Consider the following 26,609-nt stretch of genomic DNA (forward strand, 5'->3'; position numbering starts at 1 on the left):
GTGTTACCGCTTTCTCTGAGTCCGCCTCTGCCAGCCGTTTGAGTAGTGCTCCTTGTTGCTCCATCAGCTTATCCGAATCCTTTAAAGGAAGACACAGGGAGAGCCAAGAGGTTAAGCAATGAAGCCAGATGTCTGGATTCTTTACCTTTTCTAAAATATAGGGGTCATAAATAAATTGCAATCTCGTAATATTCAGTGAACCAGTAAGGCTAAAGTCCCCTTGTCCACCTCCAAACCCCACTCCACTGTTACTCATTTGATGAATGTCCTGCCCGTCCTTTCTCCGTGCATTTACATATAGCTACACCTGGAGAAATGGTATATTTTGGAGGTGGGAGGAAAGGATCTATGGGTGATTTTACCAAAATGATAACATATTGTATTTTTTAACATATTATATTTTTGAGCCACTACTTGATTTTTTAAAAATTTTTTTAAAGATTTTATTTATTTATTTGTGTGAGAGAGAGCATAAGCGGGGTGAAGGGCAGAAGGAGAAGCGGACTGTCCACTGAGCGGGGAGCCTGATGTGGGGGTGGATCCTGGGACTGGGACCTGGGCTAAAGATAGATGTTCAACCAACTGAGCCACCCAGGTGCCCTGACTACTTGATTTTTTTAAAAACAGCTTTATTGAGAGGCAACTGGCTGGTTCAGTGGGTACAGTGAATGACTGTTAAGATTAAAAAATTTTTTAATCTTTTTTTTTTTTAAAGATTTTTATTTATTTATTTGATAGACAGAGAGAGATCACAAGTAGGCAGAGAGGCAGGCAGAGAGAGAGGGGGAAGCAGGCTCCCCGCTGAGCAGGGAGCCCGACGTGGGGCTCGATCCCAGGACCCTGAGATCATGACCTGAGCCGAAGGCAGAGGCTTAAACCATTGAGCCACTCAAGCGCCCCTAATTTTTTTTTTAAGAGTTCATTCGTTTGTCAGAGAGAGAGGGAGGGAGAGAGAACACAAGGAGGAGGAGAGCAGGCAGATGGAGAAGCAGGCTCCCTGCTGAGCATGGAGCCCAACGTGGGACTGAATCCCAGGGTCATGGGATCATGACCTGAGCCAAAGGCAGATGCTTAACTGACTGAGCCCCAAAATTTTAAAAAAATTTTAAAAAACAAAACAAAGGGGTGCCTGGATGGCTCAGTGGGTTAAAGCCTCTGCCTTTGGCTCAGGTCATGATCTCAGGGTCCTGAGATCGAGCCCCCCATCAGGCTCTCTGCTCTTTCTGCCTGCCTCTCTGCCTACTTGTGATCTCGGTCTCTTAAATAAATAAATAAAATCTTTTTTTAAAAAATCAAACAAGAATCCCCACACGTACAGATACATAAGTATCTGCCTTTAGCTTAGGTCATGAATCTAGGGTTCTAGGGTCCTGGGATCAAGTCCCACACATCAGGCTCCTTGCTCGGCAGGGAGCCTGCTTCTCCCTCTGCCTGCTGCTCCCCCTGCTTGTTCTCTCTCTCTCTCTCTGACAAATAAATAAAACCTTAAAAACAAGCAAAAACCGAAACAACTTCATTGAGATGAAAATTCAAATACATACAAGTCACCCATTTAAAATGCTAACTTGGGGGGCGCCTGGGTGGCTCAGTGGGTTAAGCCTCTGCCTTCGGCTCAGGTCATGATCCCAGGGTCCTGGGATCAAGCCCCACATCGGGCTCTCTGCTCAGCAGGGAACCTGCTTCTTCCTTTCTCTCTCTGCCTGCCTCTCTGACTACTTGTGATCTATCTGTCAAATAAATAAATAAAAATCTTAAATAAAATAAAATGCTAACTTGGGGGGCGCCTGGGTGGCTCAGTGGGTTAAAGCCTCTGCCTTTGGCTCAGGTCATAATCCCAGAGCCCCATATCGGGCTCTCTGCTCAGCAGGGAACCTGCTTTCCTCTCTCTCTCTGCCTGCCTCTCTGCCTACTTGTGATCTCTGTCAAATAAATAAATAAAATCTTTAAAAAAAAAAATGCTAACTTGGGGCACCCGGGTGGCTTGCTTGGTTAGGTGCGTGCCTCTTGGTCGGATGATAATCCCAGGTTTCTGGGATCGAGCCTCGTGTTGGGCTCCCTGCTCGTTGGGGAGCCTGCTTCTCCGTCTCCCACTGCTCCTGTTCGTGCATGCACGCTCTATCAAATAAATAAAATCCTTGAAAAATAAATTAAAAAATAAAAAAATGGGCGCCTGGGTGGCTCAGTGGGTTAAGCCTCTGCCTTCAGCTCAGGTCATGATCTCAGGGTCCTGGGATCAAGCCCTGCATCGGGCTCTCTGCTCAGCGGGGAGCCTGCTTTCCCTTCTCTCTCTCTATTTGTGATCTCTGTCAAATAAATAAATAAAATCTTTTAAAAAAATAAAATAAAATGCATAACTCAATGTTTTTTTTGGCATATTGCATTATTAATTTAATTGTGGTTAAAGATTCATAACATAAACCTTGCTGGGGGTGCCTGGGTGGCTCAGTTAGCTAAGCATCTGCCTTCATGAAGCTAAGGTCATGATCCCAGGGTCATGGGATTGAGCCCTCCATCAGGTGCCCTGCTCAGCGGGGAGTCTGCCTCTTGCTCTGTCCTTCCCCGCCCCCACACTTGTGCTTGCAAGTTCTTTCTCTCTCCCAAATAAATAAATAAAATCTTAAAACAAAACAAAATGTAAACCTTGCCATTTTAACCTTTTTTAAAGATTTTATTTGTTTATTTGACAGACAGAGATCACAAGCAGACAGAGAGAGGGAAGCAGGCTCCCCACCGAGCAGAGAGCCCGATGCGGGACCCGATCCCAGGACCCTGAGATCATGACCCAAGCCGAAGGCAGTGGCCCAACCCACTGAGCCACCCAGGTGCCCCATTTTAACCATTTTTAAGTGTAAGATTCAGTGGCACATGGTACATTCACGATGTTGGGCAACCATTGACTACTCGCTAGTTCCAGAACATTTTCATCATCCCAAAGGAAAGCCTACACCTCTTAAAGCAATCTCTTTGTCCCCCTCCCCCAGCCGCCACTAACCTTCCTTCTCTCTAGCATGCCACTGCATTTTATTAAAAATATTTTATTTATTTGACACAGAGAGATCACAAGTAGGCAGAAAGGCAGGCAGGCAGACAGAGAGAAAGAGGAGGAAGCAAGCTCCCTGCCGAGCAGAAAGCCTGACGCGGAACCCGATCCCACAACCCCGAGATCATGACCTGAGCCGAAGGCAGAGAGGATTAACCCACTGAGCCACCCAGGCACCCCATGCATTTTTTTTTTTTAAGATTTTATTTATTTACTTGAGTGAGAGAGAGAGCATGAGAGGGGAGAGGCTCAGAGGGAGAAGCAGACTCCCTGCTGAGCAGGGAGCATGATGCAGGACTCGATCCTGAGACTCCAGAATCCTGACCTGAGCGGAAGGCGGTGACTTAACAAACGGAGCCAGCCAGGTGGCCTGCCACTGCATTTTTAACCTCTCCCATGCATGGCCTCCGGGTGATGTTCACCAGTGGGTTGCACAACTGCAAACAGTGCAGTAATAGACTGGGCTGGGCTGGGCACGTACATGTCTCTGGGGCTGACACAAAGAGGAGGAATGCCGGGGCCAGGCTTGTAAGCTGAAATGACCTACAAAATGCCTGCACGGATTTGCAAGGCTATAGGCAGGACAGGGGTCCCTGGGCGGCAGGCCAGTCTTTGCCAGCAAGACTCCCACTGTTCTAGCTTGCATTCTTCTTTTCTTTTTCTACAAGTTTTTATTTATTTATTTGACACAGAGAGAGAGATCACAAGTAGGCCGAAAGGCAGGCAGAGGGAGAGGAGGAAGCAGGCTCCCCGCGGAGCAGAGAGCCTGATGTGGGACTCGATCCCAGGACCCTGAGATCATGACCTGAGCCAAAGGCAGAGGCTTAACCCACTGAGCCACTCAGGCGCCCTAGCTTGCATTTTTCTAATTACTCATATGTTTATCAGCCACTGAGTTCTCTCTTCCCCCAAATGCTGCTCCCCCTTGCCCATCTTCCCAACAGGCTGTGCCTGCGAACCTTCTGTATTCTTCCCTAGAGAGGGGCTTGCTCTCCCTTTTCCTCTCAGGCTCAATGTTCCCTGCACAAGCCAGAACAGGACTGGGAGCGGAGAGAAGCCAGCACTGTGGTTTCTCTAGCAACAGGGAGGCAAACACAGGATCAAAGCTTAGGCCGGAAGCTGCTCTCACTGTCCTTTATGCTGGGTCTTCTGAGCATCCAGGGGACACCACACAAGCTAACAGTCTCACCAAGTCCCCCATTCTAAGGAGCCCTGCACTACCACCACGCCCATTCTCAGAACAGGAGATCGAGGCTGGGAGCAGCGAGGGGAGCTGTGAGAGCTCACACAGCCGGAAGTGGCAGAACTGGGCCTAGGCCAATGGACACCACTAAGCGTCCTTAGCAAGCACCAAGATGTGCGGGGAGGAGGTCCTGTCCCAAGTGGCCCATGGGGAGGACGAGGTAGGAGCCTGGACTGAACACGCAGCACCTGCTATGGGTAGGAGTCCAAATTGGCTGATCCTTCATCTCTAACGGGAGATTCTGGAATTCCAGGACAGGAGAAGCTAAGGGGTCAAAAGAGAAAAAACTGCGTACGAAGAGGTTTTCTGGGGGCCACAGTCCCAGAACCACAGCAGCAGCACTGACCACCTACCATTTACCAAGCATGTGCTGGTGCCGAGCTGTATGCTCCTCCCTCAACCTTGTCCTCACGTGACGCCACGCGGAAGATGACAGCCTTCCTGTTTTACAGGTGGGAAAGCTGAGGCCCAGGAGGGTTAAAACTTGCCCATCTAAGAACACTGAGCCAGACATTAAACAGGTATTAATGATTTTAAGAGCATAATTTAGCTGTAACTAATAAAACTGACAGGAATATATTCTAGAAACTCTTGGATATACCAGGATAGTGTACACGAATGCCCAAAATAACATTGCTTGTAAGAGCAAACTGAAAATAATGTCTCCATCAACAAAAGAAAGGATAAATTGTGGTACTCATAAAATGGAACATAGCAGTGAAAATTACCTTAGGCCTTAGGGATAAAAGTGGATGGATCTCAAAAATATTGAGGGGGGCACCTGGGTATCCCTGTCAGTTAAGTGTCCGACTCCTGGTTTTGGCTCAGATGATGATCTCAGCATCCTGAGATCAAGTTCTGCCCAGCGCTCTGCTCAGTGGGGAGTCTGCTTGAGATTCTCTCTCTCTCTCTCTCTCTCTCTCTCTCTCCCTGCTCTCTCCCTCAAATAAATAAATAAGTCTTTTAAAAACATATAAGGAGTGAAAAAAAGAAAACTCAGAAGAAGGCACATGGAACAACAGTATTTATGTAAAGTTTGAAAACACGTTAAACAATATTGTATGTCACTTAGGGACATACACATAAATGATAAAGATGGTCAGATTGAAGATAAAGGATCCCTCTGATAAGCTTATCACCAAAGGAGACACAGGAGGGATTTAAATAACTACATGGATAAGATTTTGTTTGGAAAGCTGGCCGGTGAGACCACCACTTTGTATTACCTTTTTTTTTTTTTTTTTTTTAAGAATTTATTTATTGGGGGGCGCCTGGGTGGCTCAGTGGGTTAAAGCCTCTGCCTTCGGCTCAGGTCATGATCCCAGGGTCCTGGGATAGAGCTCCATATCGGGCTCTCTGCTCAGCAGGGAACCTGCTTCCTCCTCTCTCTCTCTCTGCCTGCCTCTCTGCCTACTTGTGATCTCTGTCTGTCAAATAAATAAATAAAATCTTAAAAAAAAAAAAAGAATTTATTTATTGGGGCGCCTGGGTGACTCAGTCCTTAAGCAGCTAGCTTGGGCTCAGGTCATGATCCGAGTCCTGGGATCGAGCCCCGCATGGGGCTCCTTGCTCAGTGGGAAGCCTGCTTCTCCCTCTCCCACTCCCCCTGCCTGTGTATTTCCTCTCTAACTGGGTCTCTCTCTGTCAAATAAGTAAAATCTTTAAATAAAAAGGAAAAAAGAAAAAAGAGGGGGGACCTGGGTGGCTCAGTGGGTTAAAGCCTCTGCCTTCAGCTCAGGTCATGATCTCAGGGTCCTGGGATCGAACCCCTTGTTGGGCTCTCTGCTCAGCAGGGAGCCTGCTTCTCCCTCTCTCTGTCTACTTGCGATCTCTGTCAGTCAAATAAATAAATAAATACATTTTTTTTAAAAAATGAAGATTTAAAAAATTTAAAAGAAAAAGAAAAATCATTTGACAGAGAGAGGAAGGAGAGCACAAGCAGGGAGAGGCAGGATGAGGGAGAAGCAGGCTCCCTATTGAGCCTGGAGCCTGATGTGGGCATCGATCCCAGCAGGCTGGGATCATGACCGGAGCCGTATGCAGACGCTTAACCGACTGAGCCACCCTGGTGCCCCTGTATTACTTATTTCAAACACTAATTTCGGGGGGCTGCCTGACTAGCTCTGTCAGTGGAGTGAGCGACTCTTGATCATGGGGAGTTTGACCTCCAGGTTGGGTGTGGTGCCCACTTAAAAAAAATTAAATAGGGGCGCCTGGGTGGCTCAGTCAGCTGAGTGTCTGCCTTCAGCTCAGGTCATGACCTCGGGTCACGGGATTGAGCCCTGCATCAGGCTCCCTGCTCAGCAGGGAATCTGTTTCTCTCTCTCATTCTCCGCCACTACCCCACCACCCACCCTCCCCCAGCCCCACGTCTGGCTCTCTGCTCAGCAGGGAGCCTGCTTCCCCTCTCTCTCTCTCTCTCTGCCTACCTCTCTGCCTACTTGTGATCTTTCTCTGCGTCAAATAAATAAATAAATTTTAAAAATATATATTAAATACTAATTTTTAAAATCCAAACAAGAAGTTGGCAATGCTAAAAAACAAACAAAAAAAAAACACAAGAACACCACACTACAGTCTTTCTTTTGTTTGAACCCAACAGGGAGACTACTGTTTTACCATGGGTCTTACCAGAATCATTCGCTAACACAGAGTATCATCAGGAACCCACATCTTTTTTAAGAAAACAAAGTGCTACCGTCTGTCACCCCCGAGCCATCCTCTGTTGAAGCAAGGACCGAGCCATTCCCTGCCACCAGTCCTTCCGGTGTCCCCAGATCCAGCTTTGACAGCTAAGGCAGCGCCCTCTGCCAGGTGCCCCCAACTTCACGGGAAGACCCATCTTCCCACAGCCCTCTCAGGGGAGACACAGAGAGTACCTTCTTGATGTCACAGGGGAGGAGCTGAGGCTCAGAGCAGACAGGCCTGCCATGCCTCTGGCTCACCGGGGCGGTCAAGGCCAGAAGCTCACCTCTTTGCAGTGCTGTTCCCTCAGCAGGTCTCGGAGGGTGCGGTTGGTCTCTTCAAATGTGCTCAGCTTCTGCAGGAGAAGTTCCTTCTGCCTCGTTAGGGTGTTGATGTCCGTGCAGGTCATTTGTTTCTCCTGGAAGACAGCAGGAAGACCTTACAAGGTACAGAGGGAGAAGGGAGGAGGGCGTGGAGGAAGGCCCCTCTTAAGAGGTGCGGGTGCCAGGAAGTCCAGGGAGAAAGCCCCAAGTTGTGTCCAGGGCCGCAGATGGGGTGGTCGTGGTTCACGGGCAGGCTTCCCAGAGGAGATGGACCCAGGATGGGAGCAGGAGCTCAGTCAGCTGAGAGCAACAAGTGGGGAGGAGGGCTGGGGGCAGAGGGTGGGCAAGTGCAGTCAGGGCAGGCTTCCTGGAGGAAGTGGAGGAAGACACCTGGTGGCCGATACTTGCAGGAATCAAACTGTGGCTGACACTTGCAGGAATCAGACTTATGCCTTGACTCACTGTGATCCCAGGAGACCCATGACGAGGTCTCCTCAAAGACCCTGGCCACCAGAGGTCATCCTCAAGGATCAGGCCCCGGAAGTGAGAGTGGGGGTGGGGGCTGAGGAGTCAACTGTGTCCTCCCCTGGCCTGCAGATGTCATAAAGTCAGCCTGATGACTGCGTAAAGACCCCTCCCCAGCTTGCAACTTGCCCGCCTCTGGGCTCAGTCCCCTGCCTGCCACCCACCGTCTTCAGCTTCCCGATAGTGTCCTTCAAGGCCATGACTTGCTTGGCAGCAGCAGCCCCATCCATTTCAGCTTCTACCAGCTTGGACATGAGGCACTCCTTCTCCTGCTGGAGGTGTTTCTTCTGAAGCCTGGGGCCAGAAAGAATCAGTGCTCTGTGAGCCTTCCTAGGCCCCTGCCCGCCCAGAGCTCTGAGGCTCGCCTCACAATGCCCTTCGAGGCTCCTCTCCCGGTCAGGGAACAGTGGCGGGGGGGAGCAGGCGGGCTCCTGGAAGGCCACCTGGGCACCAGAGCAGGGCTTTCACCTCAGCTGACATGATGCCATCCATGGCCCTGCTCGCCTCTCAGCCACTAGCATCACCCCTGTCCCCAGCCACCGCCACAGCCTCGTAACCCCCACCTTAGATCTGCTTCGGAGCCGTCCCATCCGCTCTTCAGCCCGGAGCCACGGCTGTCCCAACACTCCCAGCTTTGGAAACCCTTCCATGGCTCCTCGATGCGAACTCCCTAGAGCCACTGCTGAGAACGGCCCCTGCCAACCTCCACGGCCCCCCCCTTGCCCTCTGCCCGCCCCTCTCCTCACCGCGGCCTGCTTTCGCCAATTCCCCCCTTGGGGCTTTTCACTTGAGACCCCACATGCTTTCTTACCCAACACCTACTGCCTATCTCCTGACCCCCCCTGCAGGGCTCTCTTTTAAATGTCGCTGGTTCCAGAAAGTCTGCCTTGCCCCCACGGCACCCTATGGGGTCCTTGTCCCACAGCGTGAACCACTGAATCACTAGCTTGTGAAGCCTGGGCGACACTGTGACCCGGGGCCGGCGCCTGGGGTGGCCGGGCGGGCAGAACGTACTCCAGGGCAGGACCGCCTTACATGGTGAAGTCCTTCTCCTCCCTGATGCGCTCGATGTTGTGCCTCAGCACCGTGTTCTCGTGCTCGGTCTCGGCCAGCTCATGGGCCACCTCTTCCAGCTCCTCCTTTCGCTCCTCCAGGAACCTCTTGGCCATCTGGCGCTCACCCTTCTGCATCTTGACCTGTGCGGGAGCACGCAGGCAGGGGCCTCTGAGGGGAGGCTCCTCTGCCGCCACATTGCTAGGCCTGTGGCTTTGGACCAGTTAAGGGCACCTCCGATTGACAGACACATGGGCACTTGGGTCCTGTGGGGCGCAATCTCGGTTGATCTCAGTGAACACTGTTCATCTCACTGTCACTGAGAAAAACCAAGTACAGAGAGCCCGAGTGGCGGAGGTGCTGGCTGGGGACCGAGCCAGGATACAAACCGTGGTTCAGCTGGCACACCACAGCAAGATGTCACAAAAAGACCCGCGCCCTGCGGGCTTTGGAGAAAGGGCTGTTGCCAGGCAGCCGGCCCGGGTTCTCCAGGTGGGCCTGTGAGCCCCGAATGCAGGGCGGGGGACTGGAGACACAGGCCACGCCAGCTGTCAAGACATGGGTCCCTTGCCCTGATCCCACCCAAAGACACAGCCCACCAACTGAGGCCAAACTTCCTTGGCCTCTTTGGGGCTCTGCTGTTTTTTTAAACTGTTGTGTAGAATGAGAAACACAGGTCCCAGTAACCCAGTCATGTCGCCTCTAAAATGGGGACGATACCACCACGGGCTTCATCTACGGCTGTGACAAGTCAAACCAGGGGCATCCGTACAGAGGCACTGGGTGGGGTCAGAGCCGGGCTCTGGGCTAAGTGCTCGATGGAGGGGGCCCAGGTTGCCCGGGCTACCTCCTCAGAGGCATGTGAAGCCCTGGGCAGCCCACCAAGAAGTGTGGGAGGCCCGCAGGCGGACAGACCGAAGGAAGCCATCCTGGGCAGTGTGTCACATCCTCAGGGCGCGAGCTATTCCGGCCCCCACCCCCCTCACCTCAGACTTGAGACAACCAACCGCGTTCATTAGACTGTCAATCTTCTTATCATAACGGTTCATTTTACAGTGACCCGAGTCGTCATCTTCCGTAGAGAGGTCACTCAACCGCATCACCGAGACCAGCTTTTCTGAAGATGGTGGCGTGATCTCCAGACAATGAGGTGGATTCTGATGCAGAGGAGGGAGAAACACGTGAACTCATAAGGCAAGGCCGCGAGCACGGGTTCCAGCGCACCTGCTTGTCCACTGGAGACGGGAAGAACTAAACCACTGAGAGCCCGGCCACAGGGACCCCGGGACAGACAGTGCGCCGGGCCCTCTCGATGGAACGTTACCTACCCGTGTTCACACGAGGTTTCTGAAGATTCTCCACCAAGAAATAAACCCGTGTTACAATGTCAAGTTTAAGACAAAGGGTAGAACAATATGGGCAAAAATACTAATAACAACCCAAGCTGGCCAAAGTTTGGGGCAATAGATGTTTTCATATACCTAGGGGAAAAGGGAAATTAGTCACAAGTCTTTTTTTTTTTTTTCTTTTTTAGAACTTTGACTTTTTTTTTCCAAGATTTTATTTATTTGACAGACAGAGATCACAAGTAGTCAGAGAAGCAGGCAGAGAGAGACAGGGGAAGAAGCAGGCTCCCCGCAGAACAGACAGCCCGATGTGGGGCTCGATCCCAAGACCCTGGGATCATGACGTGAGCCAAAGGCAGAGGCTTTAACCCACTGAACCACCCAGGCGCCCCAGTCAGGAGTCTTTTAAGTGAATGTGAATGCGTGACAGTGGAGAGTTGCGAGTAACCCAAATCTGCTATGAAAAGTATTTTAGGGACAAGTGGGTAAATTTGGTATATGACCGTATGTGATAAATTTGTTAAATGATAATAAGAAATAAAGTTTTTAGGACTAATCAGTATTACTTTGGTTGCAGAGAAAAATAGTATTAGAAATGCATACTGAATAGAGGTCAAAAGGTGTGACACCTGAAAAACATTTAAAGGCATCAGCATAAAAACGTATTTTTTAAATCAAATGCATGTGCCCCTCTGAAAAGTTTATGTAAAGCTACATAATCCTTTGCTTGTAAAACTCCAGAGAGAAAGATATTATAATCTGGAAGCCAGGGTTTCCACGGGTTTTTGGTATGTTGAACTTGACCCTCTCAGTCTTTAAGTTTATTCTGTTGCATTAAGTAATTGTTATTTCTCATTTTTTTGTACAGTTCTGTGCTCCTCTTAAGCTGACGGGGCCACCCTCCTGGGCCAGTTCCCAGGGGAAGAGGAATGAAAGGAATATTCAGTCAGAGAGTAACTCTCGTGCCCAACAAGTAAGACTTACAGGGTACAAAGTTAAAACTGCATGTGTCGGGGCGCCTGGGTGGCTCAGTGGTTTGGGCTGCTGCCTTCGGCTCGGGTCATGATCTCAGGGTCCTGGGATCGAGCCCCGCATCGGGCTCTCTGCTCCGCAGGAAGCCTGCTTCCCTCTTTCTCTCTCCCTCTCTCTGCCTGCCTCTCTGCCTACTTGTGATCTCTGTCTGTCAAATAAATAAATAAAATCTTTAAAAAAAAAAAAAAAAAAAAAACTGCATGTGTCATTTGTCCCAGCAATTCTGCTTCGAGGGACTTAGTAAAAATATTTATGGATGTGAATCAATATTTACAATCAAGGCAAGAAAAAATACAATAAAATAAAATCAAGGCAAGGATAGAGACGAATGTAGGACCAGATAGTATTAAATACATCACAGTACAAACATACACACAATGGAGTACTACCTTAAAAAATAATGCACGGGGCACCTGGGTGGCTCTGTCGTTAAGCATCTGCCTTCGGCTCAGGTCATGATCCCAGGGTCCTGGGACGGAGGCCCACATCAGGCTCCCTGCTCAGCAGGAAGCCTGCTTCTCCCTCTCCCACTTCCCCTGCTTATGTTCCCTCTCTCTCTGTCTCTCTCTGTCAAATAAATAAAATCTTAAAAAAAAAAATTTTTTTTTAAATAATGTGCAATGTAAATATATCAAAAATACGTTTAAAAAGAATATAATGAAAAATAAAAAAAAGAATACAATGATAAGTATGGTCCTATTGTTACGAAAATCAAAACAAGCAGCCTCTTCATAAGAAGAGATCAGGTAGGCTTCCACCAAGAAGTTCCAGAGGTCTTCTCAGAGCGGTGCGATGACAGGTGGTTTTTACTTTCTTCCTTGTGTTGGTTTGGATTTTCTAGTTTTTCAACAGCGACCATGCATTGCTTTTTTTAAGACAAAAAGTTTGCCATATTTAAAAGTGGACAAGAGAACATTATATGATTGCAATGATATTTTAAAACTCAAAACTACTGCACAGGAAAAAGTGTGACAGTAAATATATCAAAATATTAGCAGTTTCAGGAGGGTGTTTCCCCTGGGGGTGGTAATGACAGCTTTAGGACCAGAGGGGAGCTTCTGGGGATGCTGATGGTGATGCGGTTTCTTAAGTGGGGAAGCAGTTACACAGTATATTCAGTTCGTAAAAATTTATCAATCAAGCAATACACTTCTGACGTGTGTACTTCTTCCTACACATTTCAAAGCTTTCAAAATTTAATAGCAGCCACATCAGAGTAGTAAGATTACAGGTGATGGTCTGTTTATCTGTATTTTCAACTTCCCATAACAAAAAATAAAAGACTTTCACTAACAGGGTAGAGGAAAAAACCCAGACCTCCTTCCTCCCAATAGTGATCAATCTATACCAGAAGGGGTTTTAAAAAAATCAAACAAGGGGTGCCTGGGTGGCTCAGTGGGATAAAGCCTCTGCCTTCGGCTCAGGCCATGATCCCAGGGTCCTGGGATCGAGCCCCGCATCGGGCTCTCTGCTCCGCAGAGAGCCTGCTTCCTCCCCTCTCTCTCTGCCTGCCTCTCTGCCTGCTTGTGATCTCTGTCTGTCAAATAAATAAATAAAATCTTAAATAAATAAATAAATAAATAAATCAAACAAAAGGGATGCCTGGGTGGTTCAGTGGGTTAAGCATCTGCCTTCAGCTCAGGTCATGATCTCAGGGTCCTGGGATTGAGCCACACATCAGGCGCTCTGCTCAGTAAGGAGCCTGCTTCCTCCTCTCTGTCTACCTCTCTGCCTACTTGTAATCTCTGTCTGTTAAGTAAATAAATAAAATCTTTTTTAAAAAATCAATTAAGAATCCCCACATGTTGGGGTGCCTGGGTGGCTCAGTGGGTTAAGCCGCTGCCTTCAGCTCAGGTCATGATCTCAGGGTCCTGGGATCGAGTCCCGCATCGGGCTCTCTGCTCAGCAGGGAGCCTGCTTCCTCCTCTCTCTCTGCCTGCCGCTCTGCCTACTTGTGATCTCTCTCTGTCAAATAAATAAATAAAATATTAAAAAAAAAAAAAAGAATCCCCACATGTACATAGCAGCTTCCAAGGTCCATGGCCAGCTCACCCCATATTTCTTCCTCATAGGGTCTTTTTCTCCCTTGTCCACAATGGAAAGGGTCAGGCTAGGTCTTCCCAGAAACAAAGAGCACCACTGGGAAGGGGAAAGGCACTGGCTCAAGTGGGCAGCATGAAATACAGCTACTATCTGAGAGACAAGTCACCTCTCCGGGCTCGTCCATTCCTAGGATTCTGCGGCCAGAGGACTGAAAGCAGACACTGAGCTTTCGAGGGGGGACCATAGCTCCTAGCAACCCTGGTCAATAGGGATGTCAATTTCCATAGTGGCAGATCTTCCATGTATGCTTCAAAACTACCAAGTTTTTTCAGTTTTTTAAGAAGTATTGGGGTGCCTGGGTGGCTCAGTGGGTTAAGCCGCTGCCTTCGGCTCAGATCATGATCTCAGGGTCCTGGAATCGAGTCCCGCATCGGGCTCTCTGCTCAGCAGGGAGCCTGCTTCCTTCTCTCTCTCTCTCTGCCTGCCTCTCCATCTACTTGTGATTTCTCTGTCAAATAAATAAAATCTTAAAAAAAAAAAAGAAGTATTTAAAAAATATATATATATATATTTTTTTTTTTTTAATGTAATCTCCACCCCTAACATGGGGCTTGAACTCAAGACCCCAAGATCGAGAGTCACACGCTCCACTGACTGAGCCAGCCAGGTGCTCCTAAAAGAGCATTTTTAATTATAAAATAGAGTATGCTTGTTATAATGACATTCAAGCAGACCATAAAAAAATAAAGCCCTCCCATCCCAGAGGTAATCACTGCTTACGACTTGCTGTATATCTTTCCAGAAAATGTTATACATATACAAACACATGCATATACACATGGATACAGATGTCCTCTTTCTTTCTTTCTTTTAAATAGGCTCCATGCCCAATGTGGGGCTCAAACTCACGACTCCAAGATTAAGAGCTGTGTGCTCTGTGGACTAAGCCACACAGGTGCCCCACACATGCTCTTTTTTGCACCAATAGGGCCAAACTCTACATGCTCTGTAGCTTCACACTTCATTATCATTTATAAATATCTACCCCCATCTTTGGATTGTACAGATACATAATGCATGGGTGTTCATAATTTAACCAATACCCTCCTGATAGACATTCAGGTAGCTTGGATTTTTCTCTCTTAAAAACATCTTGATACACCATCCCTGTACTCTTTTGTGACTTCTTTTTTTTTTTTTTTTTTTAAAGATTTTATTTATTTATTTGAGAGAGAGACAGTGAGAGAGAACATGAGAGAGGAGAAGGTCAGAGAGAGAAGCAGACTCCCCTTGGAACTGGAAGCCCTATGCGGGACTTGATCCCGGGACTCCGGGATCATGACCTGAGCCGAAGGCAGTCGTCCAACCAACTGAGCCACCCAGGCGTCCCTCTTTTGTGACTTCTTAAGGATAAATTTCTAAGTATAAAATTACAGCATCAATTCCTAGATATAAAACTATAGCATCCCTGGGATGCCTGTCTGGTTCAGTTGGTGGAATGTGCAAATCTTGATCTCGGGGTTATGTGCTAAAGCCCCAAACGGGGTGTAGAGATGGCTTAAAAATTTAAATGTCTGGAAAAAAATTTTTCAAAACTGAAACTATAGCATCAATGTTTCGATAAATGCTCCACAACTGTTAAATGGTCTTCACAACCTCTCAAAGTGATCTAAAAAGGTTTGCTGCTTTCTCATACGCTTGTCAACATGAGATTACCAGTAAGCTTTTTAACTATATGCCATTCAGCAAAAATGAGAGCTTGTGTCTTTAAAATATAGTTGGATCATTTATATCTCACTGACCATTAGTGAGGTACATGTAGCAAAAAATGGAAGACAGCATTTTAATTCCAATCTTATATAAGTATATCCATATACAGATATATAAGTATGTGTGTGTGTATATACACACACACATAGATATACACATACATACGTACTGGTCAGAACACTTTTCATTTACACCCTAGAATACTCCTTACTCCCGTTGTCTCTTAGGGAAAACTGGCAAATCAGGGAGTCACACCCATGAAATAGGACTTCAGTGTAATTACTTTTATTTTTTATTTCTACTTTTAAAGGTAATCAACTATCGGCCAAAGACTGAACGTTTCAAAATGGGCCAGGCACCATCATCATCTCAAAGCAGCCTCAGGTCCTTTTCACTGGCCCGGATAGTGAGATCTTTGTGTAAAATGCAGCCAAAAGGTGTTGTCTCATCCCTGAGGTTTTCCATTGCAATTGACTAGAACGTAAGCCTAAGTAAGGAGAGGTGTGCATGGGAGTCCCCGCTGTCACACCAGGGCCCCGCCGCGGCTGGCCCAAGTCTCAAGAAACATATACGGATGGATGCACAAGCAAAACATGTTGAGGCGTGGCTAAAAAAAAAGGCGGGGGACAGTAAATCTCTTGGCACCTTGATGACTGATATAGAAGGCAATTATTCCCCAGGAGATTGTTCCAAAAGTGTGTTTGTGGTTTGTTTGTTTTTTTTTTTAAGATTTTATTTATTTGACAGACAGAGATCACAAGCAGGCAGAGAGGCAGACAGGGCAAGGGAGAAGCAGGCTCCCTGCTGAGCAGAGAGCCTGATGCGGAGCTCGATCCCAGAACCCTGAGATCATGACCTGAGCCGAAGGCAGAAGCTTAACCCACTGAGCCACCAGGCGCCCCTCAAAAGTGGTTTTGATGACATCCGTGGAATACACACATGATCTCTTGTGGGGACTACCTCGAAAGAGGGTGTGCTTTCTTAAACATGCACCCGGTGTATATTTTTTTGGTCACGCTTCATTTACTATCACGGTTATGTAGGGAAAGACACATGGCTCCGCACATACAGAGAGGCCAAGCGTGCACCTTCTAGAACGAGATCTCCCTCAGCCCTGAGCTGGGCCACTGTCTCCAGGACTTCCTCTCTCTGTGAACCTTGGTTTCCTCATCTGTCCATGGGGAGGGCAACACCTACCCCCCTGGCGGTGGTGGTAAGGGTTCAAGAGCATTCGCGTATTTGAGGGGTTAGCCAGGCGCTCAGTAAACACAACCTACTAGGACATTTCTAAGAGCGACGGCAGACCCTGAATCATACCGAGTTTGAGGCCTGCTAGAACCTGACCAGTCCGAGAAGAAAAGCCTGAACAAGAATGAGCCTACCTCCCACTTGCATCCCACATGCCGGGCGGATGACTTTCCAGGGGGCATCCAAGGTACCTTGGTTTTCACCCGGACACTCCGCCGCACATTCACGGTGTCCCCTTTCATTCCGCGCTTATGAGATTTCTGTGGAAAGGGACAAACCGAGGGTCACTCCCCCACACAGCTGGCCTTGGCCTCACTCTGGCGGTGTCCACTTCCAACTCTGCAGGAGAGTCTCTTCTGACTAAGGCGACCACCGCCACTCCTGGGTGATGGCGCGGCCTACCTTCCTAGCCAGGCAGCTGGCCTCTAAAAGCAAGTGCATTTGTCTCCCAAACCTTTGTGGCGTTGGAAGCCCGAGGAGGCTGTGCTGGAGGGGTCGCCCTGCTCCACAGCCTTCGCCTCGCCCGACTGGCATGTCCTACCTGGCTGCTGGCTGCTGATGGTTTCGGGAGTTTTTTTATGTGGACGTGGACAGGAGTGTTCTCATCCACGTGGACATGTAAGGGGGGGGTTGAAGAGCGGTCCTTCATGGTTCGCTTCTGGCAGGCGGGGGAGGACAACACAAAAAAGGTTGATCTGTGGATGAGTAAACTAGCATGAAAAACCGAGCTCACAGCCTCTGGGGGCCACTGGAAGCCTAGCCACCAAGCGAGCAGGACAGCTACCAACTACTGGCATGCAGGCGGGAACCAAGGCAGTAGTGCCGTTCAGCAGACTCCCGCAGAGATCCCGGCCGCAGACCACCTGGGAGATCAGGGTCCGCTAGAGAGAGAGAGGGATCGGCAAGACCCAAGGGGTCCACCCAAGAGCGCGAACCCAGGCCCCAGGGTCCTCAGAGCGGAGTCTCCTTCTGAGCCTGCTGGAAGGCAGAGCTCCTTGGTAGACTTAGCACAGCGCAGCTGGAAAGCAGGGGAATCCTTCTGCCCTGGGATCTGATCTGGACATATGCACATTAGCACAGAAGACACACGCACGGTTAAAAGGGCACAGTGAACCAGGCAGCAGGCAGGTAAAAGATGAGGGAAATGGAAAGCTGAAGGAAATGCTGAGATGAGAAGGTTGGATTGATTCGGAAGAGAACCCGAGCAGGGCGCGACCCCCAGCCACACACACCCCCAGCCCCCCACCCGCAACCTCCCCTTCCCCATTTTTCTCTTCTTTTTTTTGGAAAATGTGTTCTCGGGACTTCTGGAATTTGGAAGGATTAGGTTAAGACAACCTCCTCACACCAACAGTTTTACCACAGGCCCAAACCCAAAATCAATCCAAAACCCCCCAATCAATCAGCAAGATATGCAGGAAAGCCTCTAGCAGAGCCCTGGGCCACGGTGGTGGCAGCGGGGAAAAGCAGCTCCTGGAAAAGGCATGCCAAAGTGTTTCTGGTAGGGCCACAGACCGGAGGGCTGCTCCGTGGGCACGTCACCTACCGTTACAGTCACACTGGGTGCGCCACAAGGTGTCCTCAGGACCTTTTTCTGCGTGAGACTTGTTACTCCGTTCTTCCCACACGATGGAAACCTGCACCCAGGCACAAGAACCAGATTGTAAGCAGAAAACCGGGGCTCTTCTAGCTCTTGGATCTCCCAAAACGAAACATGAGTTCACGGCCGGGAGAACCAGTCTGGAATCGGTTGCCTCCCTTTACACAACCACCGAACACTCATGGTGTGCCCGGCAGGGGGATGGAAACGGGGTGGTGGGCATTTGCAGGGCTGGCCTTTCAACCTCTGCCGTCGCATCACACGTATTGTGACCTTTTGCTGAAAAGCCCACCTGTCATCCTGTCGGGTGACAAAAAGCAGGGAACACAGGAGCACCAGGCAGGGTACTAGTGTGGCCAAGGGTGCAAGTGCCCAGGACTGTGCCCAGAGCAGACATGACCTGGGAGAAATGTTCTGGGAGCAACAGACAGCAGGCCCAGCAACAAAGTGCCTGTGACTCATTCATAAAATTAACAGTCACATATTTAAGTAAGCTGATGCAAAGTTCCTATGTCCCCAAATATTCTACTTGCTACCTTTTAAAATCCGAAGCAGGATTCTTTTTTTTGCAAAGGTTTCTGTTTGTTTGTTTATTTGTTTTTAATAGTATGTGCAATTTGTCATGTTCATACATAAACAGCCCTATCACCAGATCTGCAAATACAGCAAAAGTTTCATCTCCAGTATTTGGCAGCAGAGTGTCCAAGAATTCCATGACGGAAAGGGACTAGGAAAATACATTTGATCCATCCCGCTACCTCCTGACGACCTTCAAATAGGACTTCTGTCCTCCCCACAAATACTCAGGGGAGAATACCACCACCTAAAAATGCAGCAGGAAAATACTCAAGCACTTGAGCACGGAACCTGCTCTATGTGTCACAACTGGATGAAAAAGAAGAAAATATTTACTGTGCCCTATTCATCGTTTAGGTGAGGAATACCAAATCTGAGTAGACAGATCCCCCCCCCCCCTTAAAAGCCACTGTTTGGGAAATCTGTCTCCCGCTGCGGTCTTGCCATCAAATCACCTGGACCACATCAACACCTTGTTACCTGCCTACATCATTGTTATTTACATGTAACTTCCTTTCAAAAGGACGTGTGCCTAGTACTCCATGAAGACAGGTGGCCCTGTTTGCTACCAGGGACTGGGGCACCTGGGGAGAGAGGGAGGGCAAGGAGGAGGCAGAGCTGGAATTGCAAGTGAGCACTTTTTTCCTCTTGGTCCACACTTTTAATACACAGAACAGGGAAGCTGAAAAGAGAAGCCTCCAGAGAGCCTGGCCTGGGGGCCCCTGACCACCTTTCCCTGCCCTTCTGCGAGGCGCGCCCCACGATGGCAGTACCTGGGGGAGCCGCCCGAGGATGAGGCAGACATGGCTAGGCATCAAAGCCCAAAGGTGGGCAATTGGGTCAGCGGGCTCTGCTCAGGGGGACCCAGAGGGGCTTGTCAATGAGAATCTCAGGGGCCCGGCATCAAACGTCCTCTCTGAGGGGAGGAGGGTGGAAGCCTTAGGGGTGGCAGTTGGATGAAAACTTGGGAGGCGCTCCTCTACTGTCCAAGTCGCACAGCAACTGTCCTGCCAAAGTGGGGGGAGATAGGAGAGGCTGAGCGACCTGTGGGGCATCGGATGGGCGGCCGGTAGGTGGTTGCGGGGCGCGGAGGGAGCTCCCCTCCCCAGGGAGGGACAGGGACCGGAACTTCAGGGACAAGGACCACCACGCCCAGGCCCCGCCCGGGAGAGAAGGTGGGCGGGCCACCGGAGGGAAAACCTGAGGCGCCGGATGGCGTGCGTAGAGGGCGGGCGGGCACCGCTTGGCCCCCAAGTGGGCCCAAAGGGCCGAAACCCGCCGAGGGAGCTGGAGGGATACTCGGGGCGGGGTCAGGGCAACTGTCTCCTAGGAGAAGGGGCGTTCCCGGGAGAATAGAAACCCAGAAAGGACCAATAGTATTTGAAGGCGGGAGGGGCGGCGGCTGCAGGGAAAAGGTGCGCGCGGCCGCAAGTGGGTACCCCAGACCGCGTAGGGAAAATCCTCCCGAGCGCAGCAGCCAGAAGCCACTGGGATGTAGTATCCGAGTTAGAGCGGGTCAGACGTCAGGTAGTGCAGGGAGCGGGGCGAAACCCCCGGTGAGGCCCCCTGGACAGGTGATCCCACTCCCGCGGGGTCGGGAGGCCGGGAGGCGGCCGCCGGGGGACAGCGCTGCCCGCGGGGAGGGAGAGGCGGCCGGGGCGACGCCCACCGGCGGGCAGGGGGCGCGGAACCTGTCTCCGTCCGCGGAGAGGGGGACGTCCACCCACCAGCGGGCAGGAGGGGACCAGTTTCTGCCCATAGAGAGAAGGGTGAAGCCCTGCCGGAGGGCGGCGGAGGAGGGAGCAGAGTCCTGCCGGAGGCCAGGTCAGGAGGGAGGCTGCGGGCCCGCCCGTTAGCGGGAGGAGAAGAAGGCCCGCGCCTGGGGGGGGGGGGGGGGGGGGGGCCCCCTGGGGGCGAGAGCCGGACTGAGCGCGCCAGGGGGCCGGAGGCGGGGGCGGCCGCGGGGCGTGGGGGGCGGGGGGCGACGGGGGCTGGCCAGCCCGTTGGGGACCATGCTGCCCGTGGGGACCCGGCCCGACGGTGGCCGCGGAGCGTCCCGGAGCGCCCGGGGTCCCGCCCTTCGGCGGCGCCTCACCAGGAGCGACACGGCTGCGCCCAGAAACGTCTCCTTATGAAGTCGTTGAAGTCGGAGGCCAGGGCCGTGCCATGGAGACGCCGCGGCGGATGCAGTCCGGCTCCCGCGGCGGCTCCTCCCCGCTTCCGCCTCCTTTTCCGACACCCGGTCGGCAGCTCGCCCATTGGCCAGTTCAAACCCCCCCGGGAGCCTCTCGGGTTTCGCCATTTAGGCCCAGCCCCCGGCGTCACAGAGATGCCCCGCCCCGCCCGAAGCTCCGCCCACGTCCTGGCCACGAGCACCGTCGCCGTGGAGACGCGCGACGCCACTAGCGGGCCTTGCCTCGGCTTGCCCGCCGTTCAAGGCCCGCCTGACCCTCCGCCATTTTTACCCCGTCTTGGTCCTCCTCGAGTCCCCTGACTCCAAGGAGCGCTAAAACTCTACCCCGGACCGTTTCATACGTGTTAGGGAACTGGGTTCAGAAGGGGGACACAGAACATGTTTGTGGCCGGAGCTACGCGCTGCTTCTGGAAATCCAGCCCTGTCAGTACTGCGCTGTTGGTGCACACTACCCCGGCGCTCCCCCTCTCCCACCGCGCCTCCTCCGTCCTTGTCCAGACACGAGGAGGGGGCCGCGTTCCCGGGCCCCTCGCCGCCCTCCTGCACACTGGGTGGTGCTGTGTGTACGGACCTACTTCGATGAGGTTCTCGCTGAGCCGCCATCTTCTCCACTATGCCCTCTCTCGACCAATCGAGGGGGGTCGTCACGTGGCTCACCGCGCCGCCCTGGATTCTGGGAGACTTTGACATCCTGAGGCCAAGCTGGCCCCAGTCCCTGCACACCCTCCCGGCCAGGACTTTCCCCTGCGCCTCAGCCAGGCACCCCCCAGGGCCACACAACTGGTCCACGTGAAATCTGAAATTCCAGCTTCCCCCCTCTCCACATAGTACCTGCTTTTCTGGCTTCGATGTCACCGGCCAGGGCCCGCCATATTCGTTCCCCCGTGTCAGGGAGTCGTCCGCATCCGTTCATTTTCAACCTGAGGTTCTGCAAGGATGAAACCCACACGTCATTGCCTCCACCGTCTCCTGAGCCCTCACGACCACCCAGAATTGTTCCATTTGTCCCTGGATCCTTGCCCTCTCCCCAAGTGGCTCTTCCAAACCTTGGCCTCTTACCGACCCGGACTCCAATTCTCCTTTTTTTTTGTAGAGAAGAATAAAGCCATCAAGTAGAATTCCCTCGACCTCATTCTGAACTTCCCCCATCCTGTAATTCCCCCTTCAGAGGAAGAGATGTCCTTGAAGCTCAGGGCAAACTTCTTACTGCCAGGCCTAGATCAATTATCTCTGTAAAATGTCTCTTGTTACCCCCAGCACATAATTGTTGATCATTTCTCAACGCTCCTACATTCACTGAACCAATATTTATTTAAGTTCCTGCTATGTACTAAACCAAGTTCAAGAAACACTAGGCCCTGCCTAGTCTTTGAGGAGACTATGGCCAACCTCTCTGACTTCAGATTGCTTGACCATGTCTTCCTCTTTTTTTTTTTTTTTTAAGATTTTATTTATTTATTTATTTATTTGACAGACAGAGATCACAAATAGGCAGAGAGGCCAGCAGAGAGAGAGAGAAGAGGAAGCAGGCTCCCTGCAGAGCAGAGAGCCTGATGCGTGGCTCGATCCCAGGACCCTCATGACCCGAGCTGAAGGCAGAGGCTTTAACCTGCTGAGCCACCCAGGCACCCCTTGACCATGTCTTCTGAATGCAAACTACTCTGAGCTTGGCCAGGATTGGCCTTTTTAAAAAAAAAAAGATCAACACCCTGCACTGACAAGGACATTGGGAAACAAGCAGTCTCATATGTTGCTGGTAGGATTAAAAATTGATATAATCTGGGGCGCCTGGGTGGCTCAGTGGGTTAAGCCACTGCCTTCGGCTCAGGTCATGATCTCAGGGTCCTGGGATCGAGTCCCACATCGGGCTCTCTGCTCAGCAGGGAGCCTGCTTTCCTTCTCTCTCTCTCTCTCTCTCTCTGCCTGCCTCTCAGTGTACTTGTAATTTCTCTCTGTCAAATAAATAAATAAAATCTTTTTAAAAAATTGATATAATCTTTTGGGGCACTTAGGTTGCTCAGTCAATTAAGTGTCCAACTCTTGGTTTTGGCTCAGGTCATGATCTCAGGGTTGTGGGATAGAGCCCAGGGGTGGGGTCCGTCCTGAGAGGGGAGTCTGCTTCTCTCCCTCTGCTCTCCTCCCGCACTTCTCCCTCTCTCTCTCGCTCTCTCAAATAAATAAATCTTAAAAAAAATAAAAATTAAGGGGTGCCTAGGTGGCTCAGTCATTAAGCATCTGCATTTGTCTCAGGTCATGATCCCAGGACCCTGGGATGAAGCCCCACATTGGGCTCTCTGCTCAGCGGGAAGCCTGCTTCTCCCTCTCCCACTCCCACTCCCACTGTTTGTGTTCCCTCTCTCTCGCTGTGTCTCTCTCTGTCAAATAAATTTTTAAAATCTTAAAAAAAAAAGAGGTAAGAACAAATTTAGACCTTAAAGGGAAATTTCCTTTCAGCCTTTCTTTTCCTCGATGTAATTGTCTTTGGACTGACTCCTCCTTTCCCTCCCAAGGGGGTGAGAGACTCAGGGAAAAGAGAGAGAGGTGTCCCTCAGGCTTGCCTGTAGCCCAGACAAAAAAAAAAAAGGGCTCCACAAGGACCAGGAAACCTTACGGGTTTGGAGCAAAAGGCAATTAGTAACAGGCAATACGCATTTGCACAGTGCACACCCTGTGTGCATTATTTCTCCCTGGAAGCTGGTGCAAGGGTGAGCGGCGCAGAGCAGTTACAAATAGAGAAGTAATCAGAAGAGAATGGGCAGTAATTTCTTTGACATTGGTCTTAGCAACATTTTTCTCAGTATGTCTTCTCAAGCAAAAATAAACACTTGGGACTACCCCAAAATAAAAAAGCTTTTGTGGGGCACCTGGGTGGCTCAGTGGGTTAAAGCCTCTGCCTTCGGCTCAGGTCATGATCCCAGGGATGGAGCCCCACATCGGGGGGGGGGGGGTCTCCTGCTCAGCAGGAAGTCTGCTTCCCCCTCTCTCTCTGCCTGCCTCTCGGCCTACTTGTGATCTCTGTCTGCTAAATAAATAAAATTTTTTAAAAACTTTTGCACAGTGAGAGAAACCATCAACAGAATGAAGAGACAGACTCTGAATGGGAGGCGATATACAAATGATATATACAGTGAAGGCTTAGTATCCAGAATACACAAAGAACTTATACAACTCAACACCAAAAAACCACAAATAACTCAATTAAAAGATAGGCAGAGGACCTGAATAGACATTTTCCCAAAGAAGACATACAGTTGGCCAACGGACACATGAAGAGATGCTAAACATCACTCATCATCAGGAGATTGCAAATCAAAATGTCAGTGAGGGACGCCTGGGTGGCTCAGTTGGTTGAACATCAGACTCTCTTAAGATTTTATTTATTTGGCAGCGAGAGAGAGAGAGAGAGCACAAACAGGAGGAGCGCAGGCAGAGGGAGAGGGAGAAGCAGGCTCCCCACTGAGCAGAGAGCCCGATGCAGGGCTCAATCCTTGGACCCTGGAATCATGACCTGAGCCAAAGGTAGATGCTTAACCAATTGAGCCACCCAGGCGCCCTGAACATTAGACTCTCGATTTTGGCTCAGGTCATGATCTCCGAGTCATGGGCTAGACCCTGTCTTAGCCTCTGTGCTCAGTGTGGAGTCTGCTTGGGATTCTCTCTCTCCCTCTCTCCCTCTGCCTCTACCTCCCCCCACCCCAGCTCGAGCTCTCTAAATAAATAAATACAATCTCAAAACCTCAATGAGATGTCACCTCACACCTGTCAGGACAAGAAAGAACAAGGGTTGGCACGGATGTGGAGAAAAAGGAAACTTCATGCACTGTTGGTGGGAATGCAAACTGGGGTGACTGCTGTAGAAACCAGTTTGGAGGTTCCTCCAAAAATTAAAAATGGGGGTGTCCAGCTGGCTCAATGGGTAAAGAATGCGGCTTTTGGTATCTGGGTTGTGATTTCAAGCCCCAACTTGGGGGTAGAGATTACTTAAAAATAAAAGCTTTTTAGGGGCACCTGGTAGTTCAGTCGGTTAAGCATCTAACTCTTGCCTTCAGCTTAGGCCAGGATCTCAGGGTCTTGGGATCAAGTCCTGAGTTGGGCTCCATGCTGGGCATGGAGCCTGCTTAAGATTCTCTCTCCCTCTCAGTCTACTCCTCCCCCTGCTCTCTTTCTCTCTCAAAACAGACAAATAAATAAAAATCTTTTCAAAAGAAAGAAAATGGAAACACTAATTCATAAAGTTAATATGCACCTGAATGCTAATGCACCATTACTTTTAATAACCAAGATATGGGAGCAGCCTAAGTGTCCCCTGATAGATAAATGGACAAAGATGTGGTACACACACACACACACACACACACACACAATATGTCATACTGCTCAGCCATAAAAAGAGAGAGAGAGAGAGATTGTGGACGCCTGGGTGGCTCAGTCAGTTAACTATCTGGCTTCCGTTCAGGTCATGATCCCAGGTTCCTGGAATTGAGTCCCACAAGGGGCTCCCTGCTCAGCAGGGAACCTGCTTCCCCTCTGCCTGCTGCTCCCCCAACTTGTGCTTTCTCGGTGTCTCTGACAAATAAATGAATAAAAAATCTTTTTTAAAAAAAAGATTTTTATTTATTTGACAGAGAGTGAGATCACAAGTAGGCAGAGAGGCAGGCAGAGGAAGAGGGAGAAGCAGGCTCCCCGCTGAGCAGAGAGCCAGATTTGGGACTCGATTCCAGGAACCTGAGACCATGACCTGAGCCGAAGGTAGAGGTTTAACCCACTCAGCCACCCAGGTGCCCCAAGAATAAAATCTTTAAAAAATAATGAAACGGGCGCCTGGGTGGCTCAGTGGGTTAAAGCCTCTGCCTTTGGCTCAGGTCATGATCCCAGGGTCCTGGGATCAAGCCCCAGTTCGGGCTTTCTGCTGCGTGGGAAGCCTGCTTGCTCCTCTCTCTGTGTCTGCCTCTCTGCCTACTTGTGATCTCTGTCTGTCAAATAAATAAATAAAATCTTAAAAAAAAAAGAAAGAAAAATGAAACAAGATGAAACCAGAGAGGGAGACAAACCATAAAAGACTCTTAATCTCAGGAAGCAAGCTGAGGGTTGCTGGAGGGGTGTGGGAGGGATGCGGTGGCTGGGTGATGGACATTGGGGAGGGCATGTGCTATGGTGAGTGCTGAGAATTATGTAAGACTGATGATTCAGACCTGTACCCCTGAAACAAACAACAAAAAAGAAACATTAGAGGATAGTCAGAGTGAAGCAGGAAGGATCTCCTAGATCCCAGATCTCAACTCACAGTCTGTCTAACCTGAGACCTAATTAAAATGACTAATACTTGCGGAAGGATGAAAAATCAATCCCAGCTGCTTGATAAATTATATTACATATATTCAGAAAACACTATACTGCCGTTAAATAGGATAAGACAGATTATTCAGGCATGGAAAGATCCCCAGACATTACAACAGAGAGGAATAAAAGGTGACATGTTAAACTGAGTAGAGCCACGATTCTGTATCTGCATGAAAAACACCTGAGTACGTTACTACCAGCAGGTAAAGAGAATCTGGAGGGATATACACTGAATTGTTAGGACTAATGGAAGATGGAATTACGAGAGAGATTTTCACTAGTACATTGCGAATTTCTGTAAAGTTTAAGTGTTGTTTTTTAAAATTTTTAAGAAGATTTTATTTATTTATAAATAAATTATTATATTTACCCTGAGACCATGACCCGAGCTGAAGGCAGAGGCTTTAACCCACTGAGCCACCCAGGTGCCCCCGTTTTTTTTGTTTTGTTTTGTTTTGTTTTTTTAAGTAATCTCTACACCCAGTGTGGGGGCTTGAACTTACAACCCTGAGCTCAAGAATTGCATGCTCTGGAGCACCCGGGTGGCTCAGTCGGTTAACCAGCTAACTTGGGCTCAGGTCATGATCCCAG

The 26,609-nt window shown here is 49.9% G+C and overlaps 1 protein-coding gene across 7 annotated transcripts in view; it reads right to left on the minus strand.

Moving 5' to 3' along the window:
- ODF2 (outer dense fiber of sperm tails 2) overlaps positions 1-20,758 on the minus strand; it is a 37,173-nt gene extending 16,415 nt beyond the window's left edge. The window contains exons 1-9 of one of the 7 annotated variants that reach the window (XM_059410648.1): positions 20,580-20,758; positions 17,855-17,945; positions 16,850-16,966; positions 16,500-16,568; positions 9,856-10,026; positions 8,852-9,012; positions 7,981-8,110; positions 7,255-7,386; positions 8-79 (exon numbers count right to left, since the gene is read on the minus strand). In XM_059410648.1, the coding sequence (XP_059266631.1) occupies positions 8-79; positions 7,255-7,386; positions 7,981-8,110; positions 8,852-9,012; positions 9,856-10,026; positions 16,500-16,568; positions 16,850-16,966; positions 17,855-17,945; positions 20,580-20,743 (1,107 nt within the window). In that variant the 5' untranslated portion in view covers positions 20,744-20,758. Of the gene's footprint in view, positions 1-7; positions 80-7,254; positions 7,387-7,980; positions 8,111-8,851; positions 9,013-9,855; positions 10,027-11,199; positions 11,361-16,442; positions 16,569-16,849; positions 17,004-17,854; positions 17,946-20,579 lie in introns of those variants that run through there. The other 6 variants (XM_059410647.1, XM_059410646.1, XM_059410650.1 and 3 more) reach the window with 6 other exon arrangements.
- Positions 20,759-26,609: the final 5,851 nt, after the last annotated feature.

Source organism: Mustela nigripes, chromosome 9 (genome assembly GCF_022355385.1).
Source record: "Mustela nigripes isolate SB6536 chromosome 9, MUSNIG.SB6536, whole genome shotgun sequence".
Lineage (NCBI taxonomy): Eukaryota > Metazoa > Chordata > Mammalia > Carnivora > Mustelidae > Mustela > Mustela nigripes.